The sequence below is a fragment of the Canis aureus genome, chromosome 22, assembly GCF_053574225.1.
Source record: "Canis aureus isolate CA01 chromosome 22, VMU_Caureus_v.1.0, whole genome shotgun sequence".
In the NCBI taxonomy this organism is placed as follows: domain Eukaryota; kingdom Metazoa; phylum Chordata; class Mammalia; order Carnivora; family Canidae; genus Canis; species Canis aureus.
The window spans coordinates 37,703,256-37,715,606 of NC_135632.1; the positions used below are offsets into that span (position 1 = coordinate 37,703,256).

General features: G+C 37.9%; 1 protein-coding gene across 21 annotated transcripts in view; it reads left to right on the forward strand.

The window, feature by feature from the left end:
- RBMS3 (RNA binding motif single stranded interacting protein 3) overlaps window positions 1-12,351 on the forward strand; it is a 1,278,684-nt gene that overhangs the window by 732,015 nt on the left and 534,318 nt on the right. For 17 of the 21 annotated variants that reach the window (XM_077865504.1, XM_077865505.1, XM_077865510.1 and 14 more), the window contains one exon: window positions 8,389-8,561. In XM_077865504.1, coding sequence (XP_077721630.1) covers window positions 8,389-8,561 — 173 coding nt within the window. The remainder of the gene's footprint in view (window positions 1-8,388; window positions 8,562-12,351) is intronic. The other 4 variants (XM_077865513.1, XM_077865506.1, XM_077865526.1 and 1 more) reach the window with 1 other exon arrangement.

Genomic DNA, 12,351 nt, shown 5'->3' on the forward strand with positions numbered 1-12,351 from the left:
CATGGTTTGAAACAAAATACTTCATTACTATCATGCATAACTATTAGTAACCAAGTCAGTAATATGATTTGTTAATATGTAAATTAGTCAATTGAGTGGAAATGGCTCATTATATCTGTTTTCATGGCTGAAGAAGAAAACCTTGAAAGTGTTCATTTAGTCACAATAAAGTACTAGGACCACATATCTTATAGTGGTACCCTGTAAGCTACATTTATTGGTCTTCATTTTTTTAGGATAGCGTACATAATGAAGATGGGGCAACTAATCGTTGACAATACTACTGATTGTAGTGTTAGGGAAATAGATTATTGGACTAGGAAAGATAGAATATTATTTAAAAAATAGGGAAACAGTCAAAGTGGACATCATAGGGGAAAACTAAACTAAAAAAATTAAGTAAACATATCTTATAAGGTATAAGAATGTGACTCAAGTATAATTGTTTGACTCTTTGTAAAATCTCCTCTTTATCTCTGATTGCATTTGGAGTTGAGTTGCTGATCATTGGCTAACCCAGAGATCTCACAAGAGGTTATGGTCACTTGTTCTGGATTTTCAGTATTTTCCTAGTGATTCTAGCCCACTACAAAAGCAAATATTTGAACTGATTTCTGAGACATACCCGGGACAAATGGAACAGAGGTCTTATCTCAGGGATTATAGTCACTTTTGATATTTCTCAGGAATTCTAACAATTACTGTTTATAACAGAGGTGACTTTGCAATGTCTACCTAGGGTACCAATCATGGCTCATTTTTTTTCTTTGCATGAAGAATCAATCCTTATTAATATTGGAATCATAAGCTGTTGGACTTACTTTCTAAGTGTAGACTTTAAACAAATGCCATATGTACCTCAAATTTTGAGATGTATTTTAATTTTGTTTATTTTTCCTTAAAGAGATCAAGAGTTGGCCAAATTAAAAGATGGATGGGAGCAAAGACCAGATGTCATCGGCATTTGGAGAACTGAGCAGTCTTCATAAAGGGCCGCTGGCATCATTTATAGCAGCCGCTCTTCTCTAGCTTGTAAATTTTAATGAAATTGGTATATAGGTGCTTGAAATGAACAATAACTAGTTTACTTGTATTTCCAAGTACCATGAATTTTAAAATGTCATTTAATATCCAAACCTCTGAATGGAATTCAATGACTTTAGATTAATCCTATTTGTAAATAGCAGAGAGCGAGGTGTGATTATGCAATCTGCTGAGGTTTTTAAAAACTAATATTTACTAAAAAAGTGAATCTCATCCTAACAGAATTTTAATAAAACCTCAGTAGTGGTTTGTAAATACCTTTGAAACTAATTAGTCATTCAATCCACAGTGATTGTTTCATCAGTGCTAAGTTATTACTTTTTGATTCTTGATGAAAATGACAAACCATAGTTCTAGTGACATAGTTTCATCTCAAGGATAGTGGCTTCCATCCTTAAGAAAATAAACGATTGACTCTTAGAGCACCTGCTTGAAGGTAAATTGCTCCAACTAGGATTGAGAGAATAGTGTTTCTTTTAAGGATCTGCATCATGATGCTGCTGATGAAAATAATAAGATCAACAGGTATTTATTAGCCAGTTGCTAAATATTTTATATGTAATTTATATACTAAACCAGTCTTATGAGGTGAGATAATCACAATTCCTATTTTTCTCATGACTAGAGGTTTAAGTGCCTAGTTAGTGGTCAAGCAGGATTCCCAGAAGGCAATGTGGAATTCTTCAGCACCATGTTACCACTGTTGACAGTGGCTATTACCAAGACCAGTTGATAGAGAATGTGCAAGTGATTGCCTTTTGTGAGGAGTCTTGTCCTTTAATGCTTATTTCCATATCTGATCTGTGGGTAGGAAAAGAGAAGTGGGGCAGGTTTTGACCAAATTCTATTGTAAAAGGTGTAATTGAAACAATTGTTTTCTATAGTCATATTCTAGATAATGGAAGAGCAATTGCCTTGCATAAAATTGCAAAGCTATAATATATGTGATTCATGAGACCATGGCTAAAATCGTACATCTTGCCTTAGATATTCATTTAGCTGCATTTATTATTGCTCACATGGACAATATTTATGCACACCCTTATTTGAGGCTATTACAGCTACTCCAGTGACAGCTACAGTGCTTGCCATGGCTACCTGATTGTGTTGTGTTCACAATAGAGGACAGGTCTGCAGAAGCAAGGTTATGTGGAAATTATACCGTCTGGGAGAGGAATTCAATAGCTCGCAGCAGTGTGATCCACTGAGCGATGGATTGCATGTGTACGTGCAGGCTAAATAATGTATGATTTAAGACAGGAATGTGGTTTGTATTCATTTTTGGATAGTAAAAGACTTGGCATGTCAGTCCCACGGGAGACTTTATTCAGGGCATTACCCTTGAGTGGATAAAAGACTACAAATTCTATTGCACTGGAGATGAATAAAAACAAATTGGGGAGACCATCAGCAGAACAGAGTGCTGTGTGATGGAGTCCAAGGCTACTCCAAAAAACCACCAGACCAACTGCTTCAGGATCCTGCCAGCAACCAGATGCCGGGAAGAGAATTGACTGCAGTTTGGCATCAAGGCCCTGTGATTCCCAGCCAAGGGGAATTGCATTCAAAAAATATTTAAAATTCTCTTTGTGAAAGAGTTATGTTTTCAATAAGAGGAAGAAGTATGTTTCAGACCTAGTCTGCTGCAGATGATATGTGGCATACCAACATCTTAGTTATGGATAGTAGAGGTACGGGAAGGTGAATGTTATATATTCTTGGGGGTAAGAACTTCGTAGGTGAGGGGGTTCTTCAATGAAGTGGGTTGTAGGCCATTGAGTTACTATTATTATTCCAAGAGGAGCACTGTATTGATACTAGTTCTTCAAGGAGAGAGCCTGGATCTGTTTAAGGCAGTGGTTATCAACCAGGAGCACTTTTACCCCATAGGGAGCATTTTACAATATCTAGAAACATTTTTGGTAGCCACATCTTGCAGGCAGGGTAGTGTACCTGCCATCTAGTCATAAAGGTGCTGTTAAATATCCCACAATGCACAGGGAAGCCCCCCCACAGCAAATAATCTTCTTCAAAATGACAATATGACAAGTTTGAGGACCCCATTTTAAAATTATCTAGCTAGTGTGTGTATATGACAGCCCTGCTTTCAGACGTGTTCATATAATATGTTTAACTGTATGAAAGATGATTTTTAATGATTTGCTATACCCTATTGATATGTGAACAGCATTTATTGGATATATCAAATGCTTTGTTAAAACACACAAAAAAGGGGAAACAAACAAAACTCTAACTCATATTCATCATATCCAATGTACCTCCAAAACATGTAGGGGTTAAAAACACAACGAACCTCCTTCCAAGCCTACATACACAAAATCACACATTTTTTAAGAATGTAGGAGGACCCGGTTGATTCACTTTTCAAACTTGAAAAATGAGGCATATTAACAAAGCACACTAAATGAATCAGCTGTTTAGGATGATCTACAAGCCAGTTCATTTTCCTGTTATCAAATAACACACCATGAATCTTGACAAATGAACCCACTTGTTTGACATTATTTGAAATACTCATAACATGGTTGCTTCTGATAGTCACATCCCCTTCAAAATTGAATTTTAAGATGGACTTCATTTCCATTCTGATAGAGAAAAAGACTTATTAGCCTCCATTTTGACTGCATGCTCTTCATCCTCATCCTTCTTTTTCTCCCCCTTATATTTGGATGTGCCCGAGCTTCTGTCGGTGTCATCCTCCAAAGTTCACTGCGAGAAAGCTCTTTGTGTTCATGGGTGCCCAAGTCATTAATACCTGAAGTTCTCTAGTGATGAGGGGGACTGCACAGCTTCTGGAATCAAACTTCCTAATTTCAAATTGGGTCTCCAGCTGTGTGACCTTGAGAAGATCCTCTGCCGGTTTTGTACTTCAGTTTTCTCATTTATGAATGAGAAGAGTTATTATTTGCCTCATTGGGCGGTTGCATAAAATGCTTAGGAAGCACACCACCAATGCTACCTGTAATTATTAGAATCATTATCTTCCAAAAGGGATGTCAAGACATTTTATTTAATTTCCCAAAGAGGACACTGGCACTGGTCCACCAATGTGGCAGCTCCAACATGTGATTAAGAGGGCTTTAACCCCCATCCCATGCCTAACAGACCCTCCCAGCCATGCCACTGTGAATAAACATCTAAGGAAAATCAGCATACTTGCCAAGCATGTGAAGGTTCAAGAGAAATCCTATCTCTCTCCTTCAATCAGAGTGCCATCTGAAGGCCCTCTTCTGAAAAATCTGGCATTTTTACTGGTTCTAACCAAGCTGACACTGCAAATTCATAGCAACTCCCTGCCCTGCTACAGGACAGTATTATAGTGTTCAGTAACCCCGACTGTAAGTCTTCACTGCTCCTAAATAGGATTTATAAAGTGTGACTTTAAGCAATATAGCAAAGACAATTTTATCTGAGGGAAAATATATTTTTTTTACTAACAATTTAAAATTTCTTCTTTAGTGTCTCAAAATGATTTAAAAGCTAATCAATGATACAATCCCAAATCCATCTGAAGACAAAGAATTGAGAAAGGAATCAGAGCCACTTTTAATTAGGAAAGTGGTTGCTGTGACCCATTAACCTCTAAAGATTTTTTTTTTTTGAGACACTGTAGTTTGGTCATTTGTCTTTGGCATCAGAGCATACAACATTGCTTTTGCTTTTCACAAATTAATTCATTTAGGCCTTTACATTTGTCAGACGTTCTGGGAAACTTCTGCCAATGCTTTGTTGATTAAAGGATGTGTGTTTGGAAAGTGGGTGGAGAAGAGGGAATTTATAATTCTTAAAGTCAAAGAATGATTTACAATGCAGACTGTTATCTGAATCAATCAGTATATCATCGAAGGATAAATGAAATATTAAGGATTAGCGAGAGATAGGCACTGGGTCTTAAAATCTGTGGATTAATTGGCTCAATAATATGGAAAAGTCTATGTCTTTCAGCAGAACTTCTGGAACTCACAAACATAAATAGGACATAGAAAACTCCTTTTGATTGTGTATTTTTTTTAAAGAGCTTTTGAAATACATAATTTGTCCACAATAGCCTGGTGCTACTATCTCTATCAGTTACATACCTCATTTCCATCCAGTTCCCTCTAGTCAGCCCAATTTTGATTTGCTTTTGACTGTTTTGTTTATTAATTTATTTTTTCCCAGTGAACACATTGGACACTTGGGAGGGCATATTTATTGTTTTAGGCACCATGCAATTTACTAAATGGCATTCTGGCTGTGGAAATGCTTGCAAAGACCCCTGGAGGGTGGTGGTAGAGAATTAAGTAAACACATATTGACCATCCTTTAGATGATGCTTTCTTATTTGGTTAATCTAGGGCTTAGTCTGTGCTGGTCCATCAGATTTATGATACATAAAACCGAATACTTTTTTTTTTTTTTTTTGGCTCCCTGGTAGTTTTAAAAGCTATGCAATGGGAAAAACTGCTTTAAACAAAGCCTCATTTTTAAAGAAGCCTGAGTACAGAGTGGAATTCAAAGAATTTGGAAAGAGGAGAGGTGAAAGTGGTAGCAAACAGCTTTTAAAAAGCCCTGGGAAATTTAAGAAAATAAGGCACATAATGGAAGTAAAAGATAAATCCTGTCTGTCCCATTGGGAGATGCAGAGACCAGAACACTACTTTAGCAAGGATGTGTTGAACACCTACTAAGTACAGGACTTATAAAGAGATAGAACTTAACTATCTCTGGGGTGTCCAAGGTGCAAAACGAAATTCTTTTTTTTAAAGTTTATTTATTTGTTAGAGAGAGAGTGTGTGCTTGTGCGCAGAGTGGGGAAGGGGAGAAGCCGAGGGGAAAAACAATGAGACCCTGTGCTGAGCATGGAGCCCAACCTGGAGCTCTGTCTCATGACCCTGAGATCATGACCTGAGCAGAAATCAAGAGTCAGACGCTTAACCGACTGAGCCACCCAGGCGCCCCTAAACGGAATTCTTAGATCAAGGAGGAATCATTTTTCATGCCAGGCAGGAAACTTCATGGAGCTTTGTGCAGATCTTAAATTCCAAAAGACAATGAATGTATTTCATTTTATTCAAACATTTGGGGACACAGAGTATTCTCCTGTGTAATTTGTTGTAAAATTCCACATTAAAAATGTTCATAACAGATTAGGTAATACCTAAGAGATGATTGAGGAAATGTTTATTTCAAAGAAAGAGGCTCCGGTTTTTGCTCCTGTCCCTAAGAGGAAAGTATGAGGGAAGAGGGTCAGATATTGGATCCGGTGGATCTACGAGGTGGACCAGACCCTGGCCCAGGAAGCAATGGGAATTAAGAGAAAAGGATGCTTCTAGCCACCTCTCAAAGATTTTGGTAGCTGACTTTATTTTGAGATTTAGAATTGAGAAACAGATGAAGCTAATATTGAGACTTCTGGCATGGGGGTTGATGAATGTCAGCAACACCAAAAGAAACGGGGTCATTTTGCTGGGTGGCTGGTGTGGGGAATTGGGAGATGAGAAAGCAGAGATAATGGATTTCATTTGACATACTGTGTCTAAGAGGCATCGCCTCATAGCCAGTTGGAAATATGGAGTGGGGTAAATCTGATAATTCTGGAAGGTGTAAAACAGACTATTATAGCAAAAAAAAAAAAAAAAAAAAAAAAAAAAAAGACTGGATACTGCTAAAACTTGGTTTCTTGTTCCTGTGGGCTAAATGTTGTGTTCATTCAGTTATTTACTATACATACTATAGCCTCAGTATTTATTAAGCAGCTACTTACTCTTAGGTAAGTACCTCCCACCCCTGATAAAACAGCTAATAGGTCTTCAGGTTAAAATTTGTCTAAAAATCTCCCCACTGGAATCTTGATAAATGTGTTCATTGTGCCTTTAGGTAACACTATAGATTATGATTGAGAATTTCTGGTATAGTTATATAGACGAGTATCACTGGCAAGACAAGTAACAACTACAAATAATATCATTATTATTTTTTTCATTTTTGTTATTGCTAACATTTAGCATTATTGCACTCACTAGTTTCCAGGAATCATTTTGTTTACATTAGCTCATTGAGTTTTCGTAGAGACCTCGTGACATACATATTATTGAGAGTACTATTTTTATCCTCCTCATATTAATGAGAATGTTGAGTTCTCATTCTTGAGTTAAGGCACCATCCAGAGGCCACACAGCCAGTAAGAGACACAGCAGGAGGCAAACCCAGTTAGTCAGTGTAATTTTAGAACTTTTGAAGATTTCCCTGTTGGACTAAAAAATGAAGTACCATGAGTAATGTATCTACTAATTCTTGCATGCGTAGTTATAAAGACCCTCACATTGTATACTCTAAGTTGGTAGGAGTCATTTTATCATTTTATTTTTGTCAGAAGTAGTTTGACAGATTGGAGCAGTATTTCTCTACTGGGGGAGAGTCCCCAGTCCCTCTGGCAGGGGTACTTGGCTTGTGCCGAGGCATTTTTGGTTGTCACAACTGAAGGATGGGTGCTGCTGGAATCTGGTGCATAAAGGACAAGAATGCTACTATGATCCTGCAATGAACAACAGAGCATGTACAGTGTAATGAACATGAAGGGCCCCACAATAAAGAATTATCCCCTCCAAGTTGGCAGTGCTACCTGGATTGAGACCATACTGTAAAGGGAATCTGGACTGTAGTGAGATATTGGTGGCTCAGTATTACAAACAAAGGGCTTTCACCTTGAAGAAGCAGGTTTGGGAGTGGGAGAAAGAGGTGAGATAGATTCATCCTTCCATCTGTTCATTTGTTCATAGATTCGCTATTTATGGAGTATTTCCTGTGTATCAGGAATCATGTTGGAGAGCGATGGAGAGCACAGCAATAGGAGGGAGTGTCTCTTGTGTGTGTGTGTGTGTGTGTGTGTGTGTGTGTGTGTGTGTGTGTGTTTGGAGAGAAGAAAGGAACAAGGAGTAGAGACAAAGCAAAGATGTGTGGCAGCTAGAGCAAGCTAGGAGCGGGACTTTGTTTCCAAGAGCGAATGAACTATGTTCTTCTAACAGGGAGGGAAGTAACATGCTACTTTATAGGTCTAAGGAATATCACAGCAGACTAGCTCAGAAACCATATGGCACTGTCAGAAGAACCTGGGAATTTCTTTTTGTCCCATTTAGAGCTAACTCAGACTGACCCAAGTGCAGGTCCGGGGTGGGGGGCAGCGGGGGATGTTCTCAGAAGTGCACTGGGTGGTGATAGAAATATGTATGTGCATGTGTGGATCAGAAAGGCCGAGAGGCTTGCATTGCTTTCAAGTTGTGCTGCTGGCCTGTGAATAGGTGCTGGCTTTGTTTTTTCAGTAACAGCCTTTTCTGTTTCCAGCAGTCCTATGCACCAGCTCCCCACCCCATGGCTCCTCCCAGCCCCAGCACAAACAGCAGCAGCAACAACAGCAGCAGCAACAGCAGCGGGGAACAGTTGAGTAAAACCAACCTGTACATTCGAGGCCTTCCACCAGGCACCACTGACCAGGACCTAATCAAGCTGTGCCAACCGTAAGTGCCCTCTGCTCCCTGCGCCCGTTTCTCACCCCCACAGTGGCTCCCGTGCATTCAGTCCACACAGGTCTTGGTGTGGACCCCTTTATTGGTGCCTCAGTGAGGAAGAGTCTGCTATCCAAATGGAACTTAAATTGAAGATCTAAGCCCAGCTTATGTTAGTGAATGGAATCTTTTGGTTCGGGGAAGGGAGGTTCCTGAGCAGGCATATATGGGAGCGTGGGCAGAGATGCATGTATTGACCAAAAAGATGATGAGCAAACATTAGTTGGACCTTCATACCTAATGTGGCTGGTGGAATCAGTGACAAATCTCATAAAGACGGCTGCTTTTTTTGGAGAAGTGTTAGCAAAGGAAATCTCAAAAACTTAGAAGTGGTAGATTTCAGGATGGTGACCTCCTGTGTTGCAAAGATTTTCTGGACAGGTTTTGATAAACAGAAGTTCAGCCAGGACCAGGTAATTGGGGAATTATAAAACTAATACTCTGGATTTCCTGGAAAACATCTCCTTCCACATCCAGTGAAGCTATTTCCCACCAAGGCCAAGAACCATACTCAGCAAGTAGTTTTGCATTTGCTAGGAAATGTGGTAGTGATTAAACACCCTTCCCAAATGTTTTTGTTAATCTCTTATCTACCAACACTTAGGTTATTAACTCTCTTATTTCTATGCAAATAAAAATATTTAAGTTTGCCCTCCAACTAAAATTAGTAATGGATAATGAGTTAAGACTCAAGGACCTGTGTTTTTATGTTGTTGTCTGATTATTTTTAAAGCAATATCAGTACCATTATTTGTCATTTGAATATGCCTTAGCTGGGTATTTTTAAATTTGGGGAAACTATTACTCAATTTTTCTTCTTCTCTTTTGCAATGCTTTCACAAGAAGGTTGAGAGGATATTTATTTTGTAAATTTTCCAACCTCTAAAATATTAGAAGAGGATAACAAAGTGGACAGTATTTATTTATCTTTGTTCTGGATTTTAAGATTGGGAACAAATATCAAAACACCAGGAAGTGACTGATTAACCAAAACACAAGTACATAACTATATATTATCAATTGACAAAGCAATATATGCAGATTACAGTGGACAGGGTGGAGGGCGCTGTTGTTATTGATTACCTTGATTTGTAACGGAGGTAGGGCAAAACTTTGAAAAATAAATACTTATTTAAAAAATAAATAAATAAATAAATACTTATTTAAAAGCAGTTGTTTAAGCAAAAAAGAATATGCCAGGGCTAAGACATATAAATACATGTTAGATTTTGGTCTGTAAAAGGTTGGGGTTGAGAATGGAAAGGTAAATAACTTTTTCTTGTTGTCATTAGAAAAACCTAAACTATTTTGAAAAGTAGGGACTTCTGAAAATGGAAAAGATTGTGGAATTTGTTGAAAGACAAGTAACAACTTGTCTTAACAGATGCTGATAGGAAAAAGGGTAGCTATCATCTTTGACTCATGTTGGAATCTCATTTATAAAACTAAATATTGATGGGCTTAAGGAAGATTTTTTCTCTTTGCTCTATATCACTCAGTGTCTGAGAGTTTGTTGAAGCATAGATTTCTAGGCCCTAAAGATAATGGTTCACTAGGGCCCTGGGTGGAGACCAAGGATATCCCTTTCTAACAGACTCTCTGGTGTTGATGCTGCTGGTTTTTGAGAAGGAGCACTTCTCTCCTCAGTAATATGGAGACCACTGACTATTTCTAATACATAAAATTTCACTTAGTTTATGAAAGTAGTTGAGGTGGAATCCTGTGCATTAGAACCCACTGAGCGACTGTATGATTTTGCGGCAAATCAATCACTTTCCTTGAGTCTGTTACCTCTTATAAAAGTGTGGGTGGCCTCGGATTATTTCTAGGTGTCCCTGTATTACCAGCAGGGTGCTGGAGCTGCCTCTGACTGGTGCGTTAGAATCAGTCGTTGAATATTCAGGAATTCCACGTGTGATGTGTTATAGACTCTCGCTTAAAATCAGCCATGATGAGGTATTTATATCACAGGAGCCAGCAAGCCCGACAAGTAAGGGCATTTTAAATTTTATCTTATGTTTTTGGAGAGCTGGTTTCTGGACACACCACTGTGTGTCTGTGTCCACTTTTTGATAGAATGTTGCCAGAAATGCGTAAATGGAAAATGTCACCAAAAAGCCTGTACTGGTATTTTTAAGTCAGGAAAGAGATTTAGTGACACAGAGACATTATTTTTGATGAAAGAAGTTCTGTTAATGTTCTTTATGGGCATCTGAGAAATCTAGAGAATGCTAAGAGTAAAGAGGGTACTGGTTACTTGTTCATATTAGTTTTTTCTGGGTAATAAGTTTGGGCCCATGCTATTGTTATTATGAAAATGTTTGTGGGTTCTCCAGTTACTGAAGTGGTCTGGAGCTGGGGTTTATTGCTTAGACTATTTTTCCTAGAGACTTTTTGGAAAACTGATGTGATCAAGCCACATAATGCAGGGAATAGCTGTGCACTAAGAGATCTGATTTTGGGTCCTGGCTCTGCCATCAACTGGGTGGGTGGCCTTCGACCAATGACTTGTTTTCACGCTAACTTTGGTTTCCTCCACGTAAAAAAAAATAATGGGTTTAAACTTGATAATCCTTTAAGCTTCTTTTACTCTAAAATTCTAATATTTCATTGAGGCTCTCATTATTATTTAGTGGTAAAGCCTACTCTTGAATACTTTTTTATCTTCCCCCAATCCCCTTTGGCAATATTGGTAGGGCCACAGCCTGAGTTGGTTCAGCTGTGTTGGTAAGACCTGATGTATGGGGATGCTTGTGGTAAGGGACTGATGCAGGTCACTTGTAAAATCATGTTTCCTCTCTGTGGAGTTGGTCTTTTGCATTGGTCATTAGTATTTTACATTAATAATCTTCTAAAGATTCAAGTTATTTTATATTCCAATTATTTATCCAATACCTTAAAATACCTTTACCTATAAACAGAGAGTATTTGTAAGTTTAAATGAACTTGCCATCAAGATTGATTTTTCTTGTTTATTTCTATGAGATTGTAAGTATTTTAGAACTAGTATTTCCTTAAATTATAGGAAATACAGTATTTGCTAATATCCATAGTAATAAAATAGAAAGAGCAGAGTTATACCAAAAATAAGCATAGATATATCAAATTATCTGGTATTAGAGTACAGTAATCCACATTAACACTAATGAACAGCAAGACAATGATATTAAAGGAAAAAAATTGCATTACTTCTCAATGTATAATCTGAGAGCAAATTCTTATTAAGGGATTCCATTCACATTCATTATCAAAGCTTCTATGTTAAGATCACAAGTAAAATAAAAAAAAAAGAAGACAAAATTGAAAAAAATGATTTCACTCTATGGGAAACTTCTCTAGTTATGTTTCAATGAGTACATCGTATTGTGTGTCTTATAGGAGATGCTATAGTTAAAGACTTTGTAATATCTATCTTAAGAAATCTCAAGGACCTTTATTGTCTTCTCAATCAAGAAATATTTACAGAGCACCTATGCTGCATGCCAGATACTGTGCTGAAGATTCAGTGATGAGTAAATTTAGACAAAGGCCTTGCTTTAGCAGAGTTTATATTTTACTAGGGAAAATAGACATCACTGAAGTAATCATATAATTTGATCTAAAATTGCAACTAGGAGTGCCTGGGTGGCTTAGTGGGTTAAGTATCTGACTCCTGATTTCAGCTCAGGTCATGATCTCAGGGTTGTGAGATAGAGCCCAGCATTGGGCTCCACGATCACCAGAGCGTCTGCTTCCCTCCCTC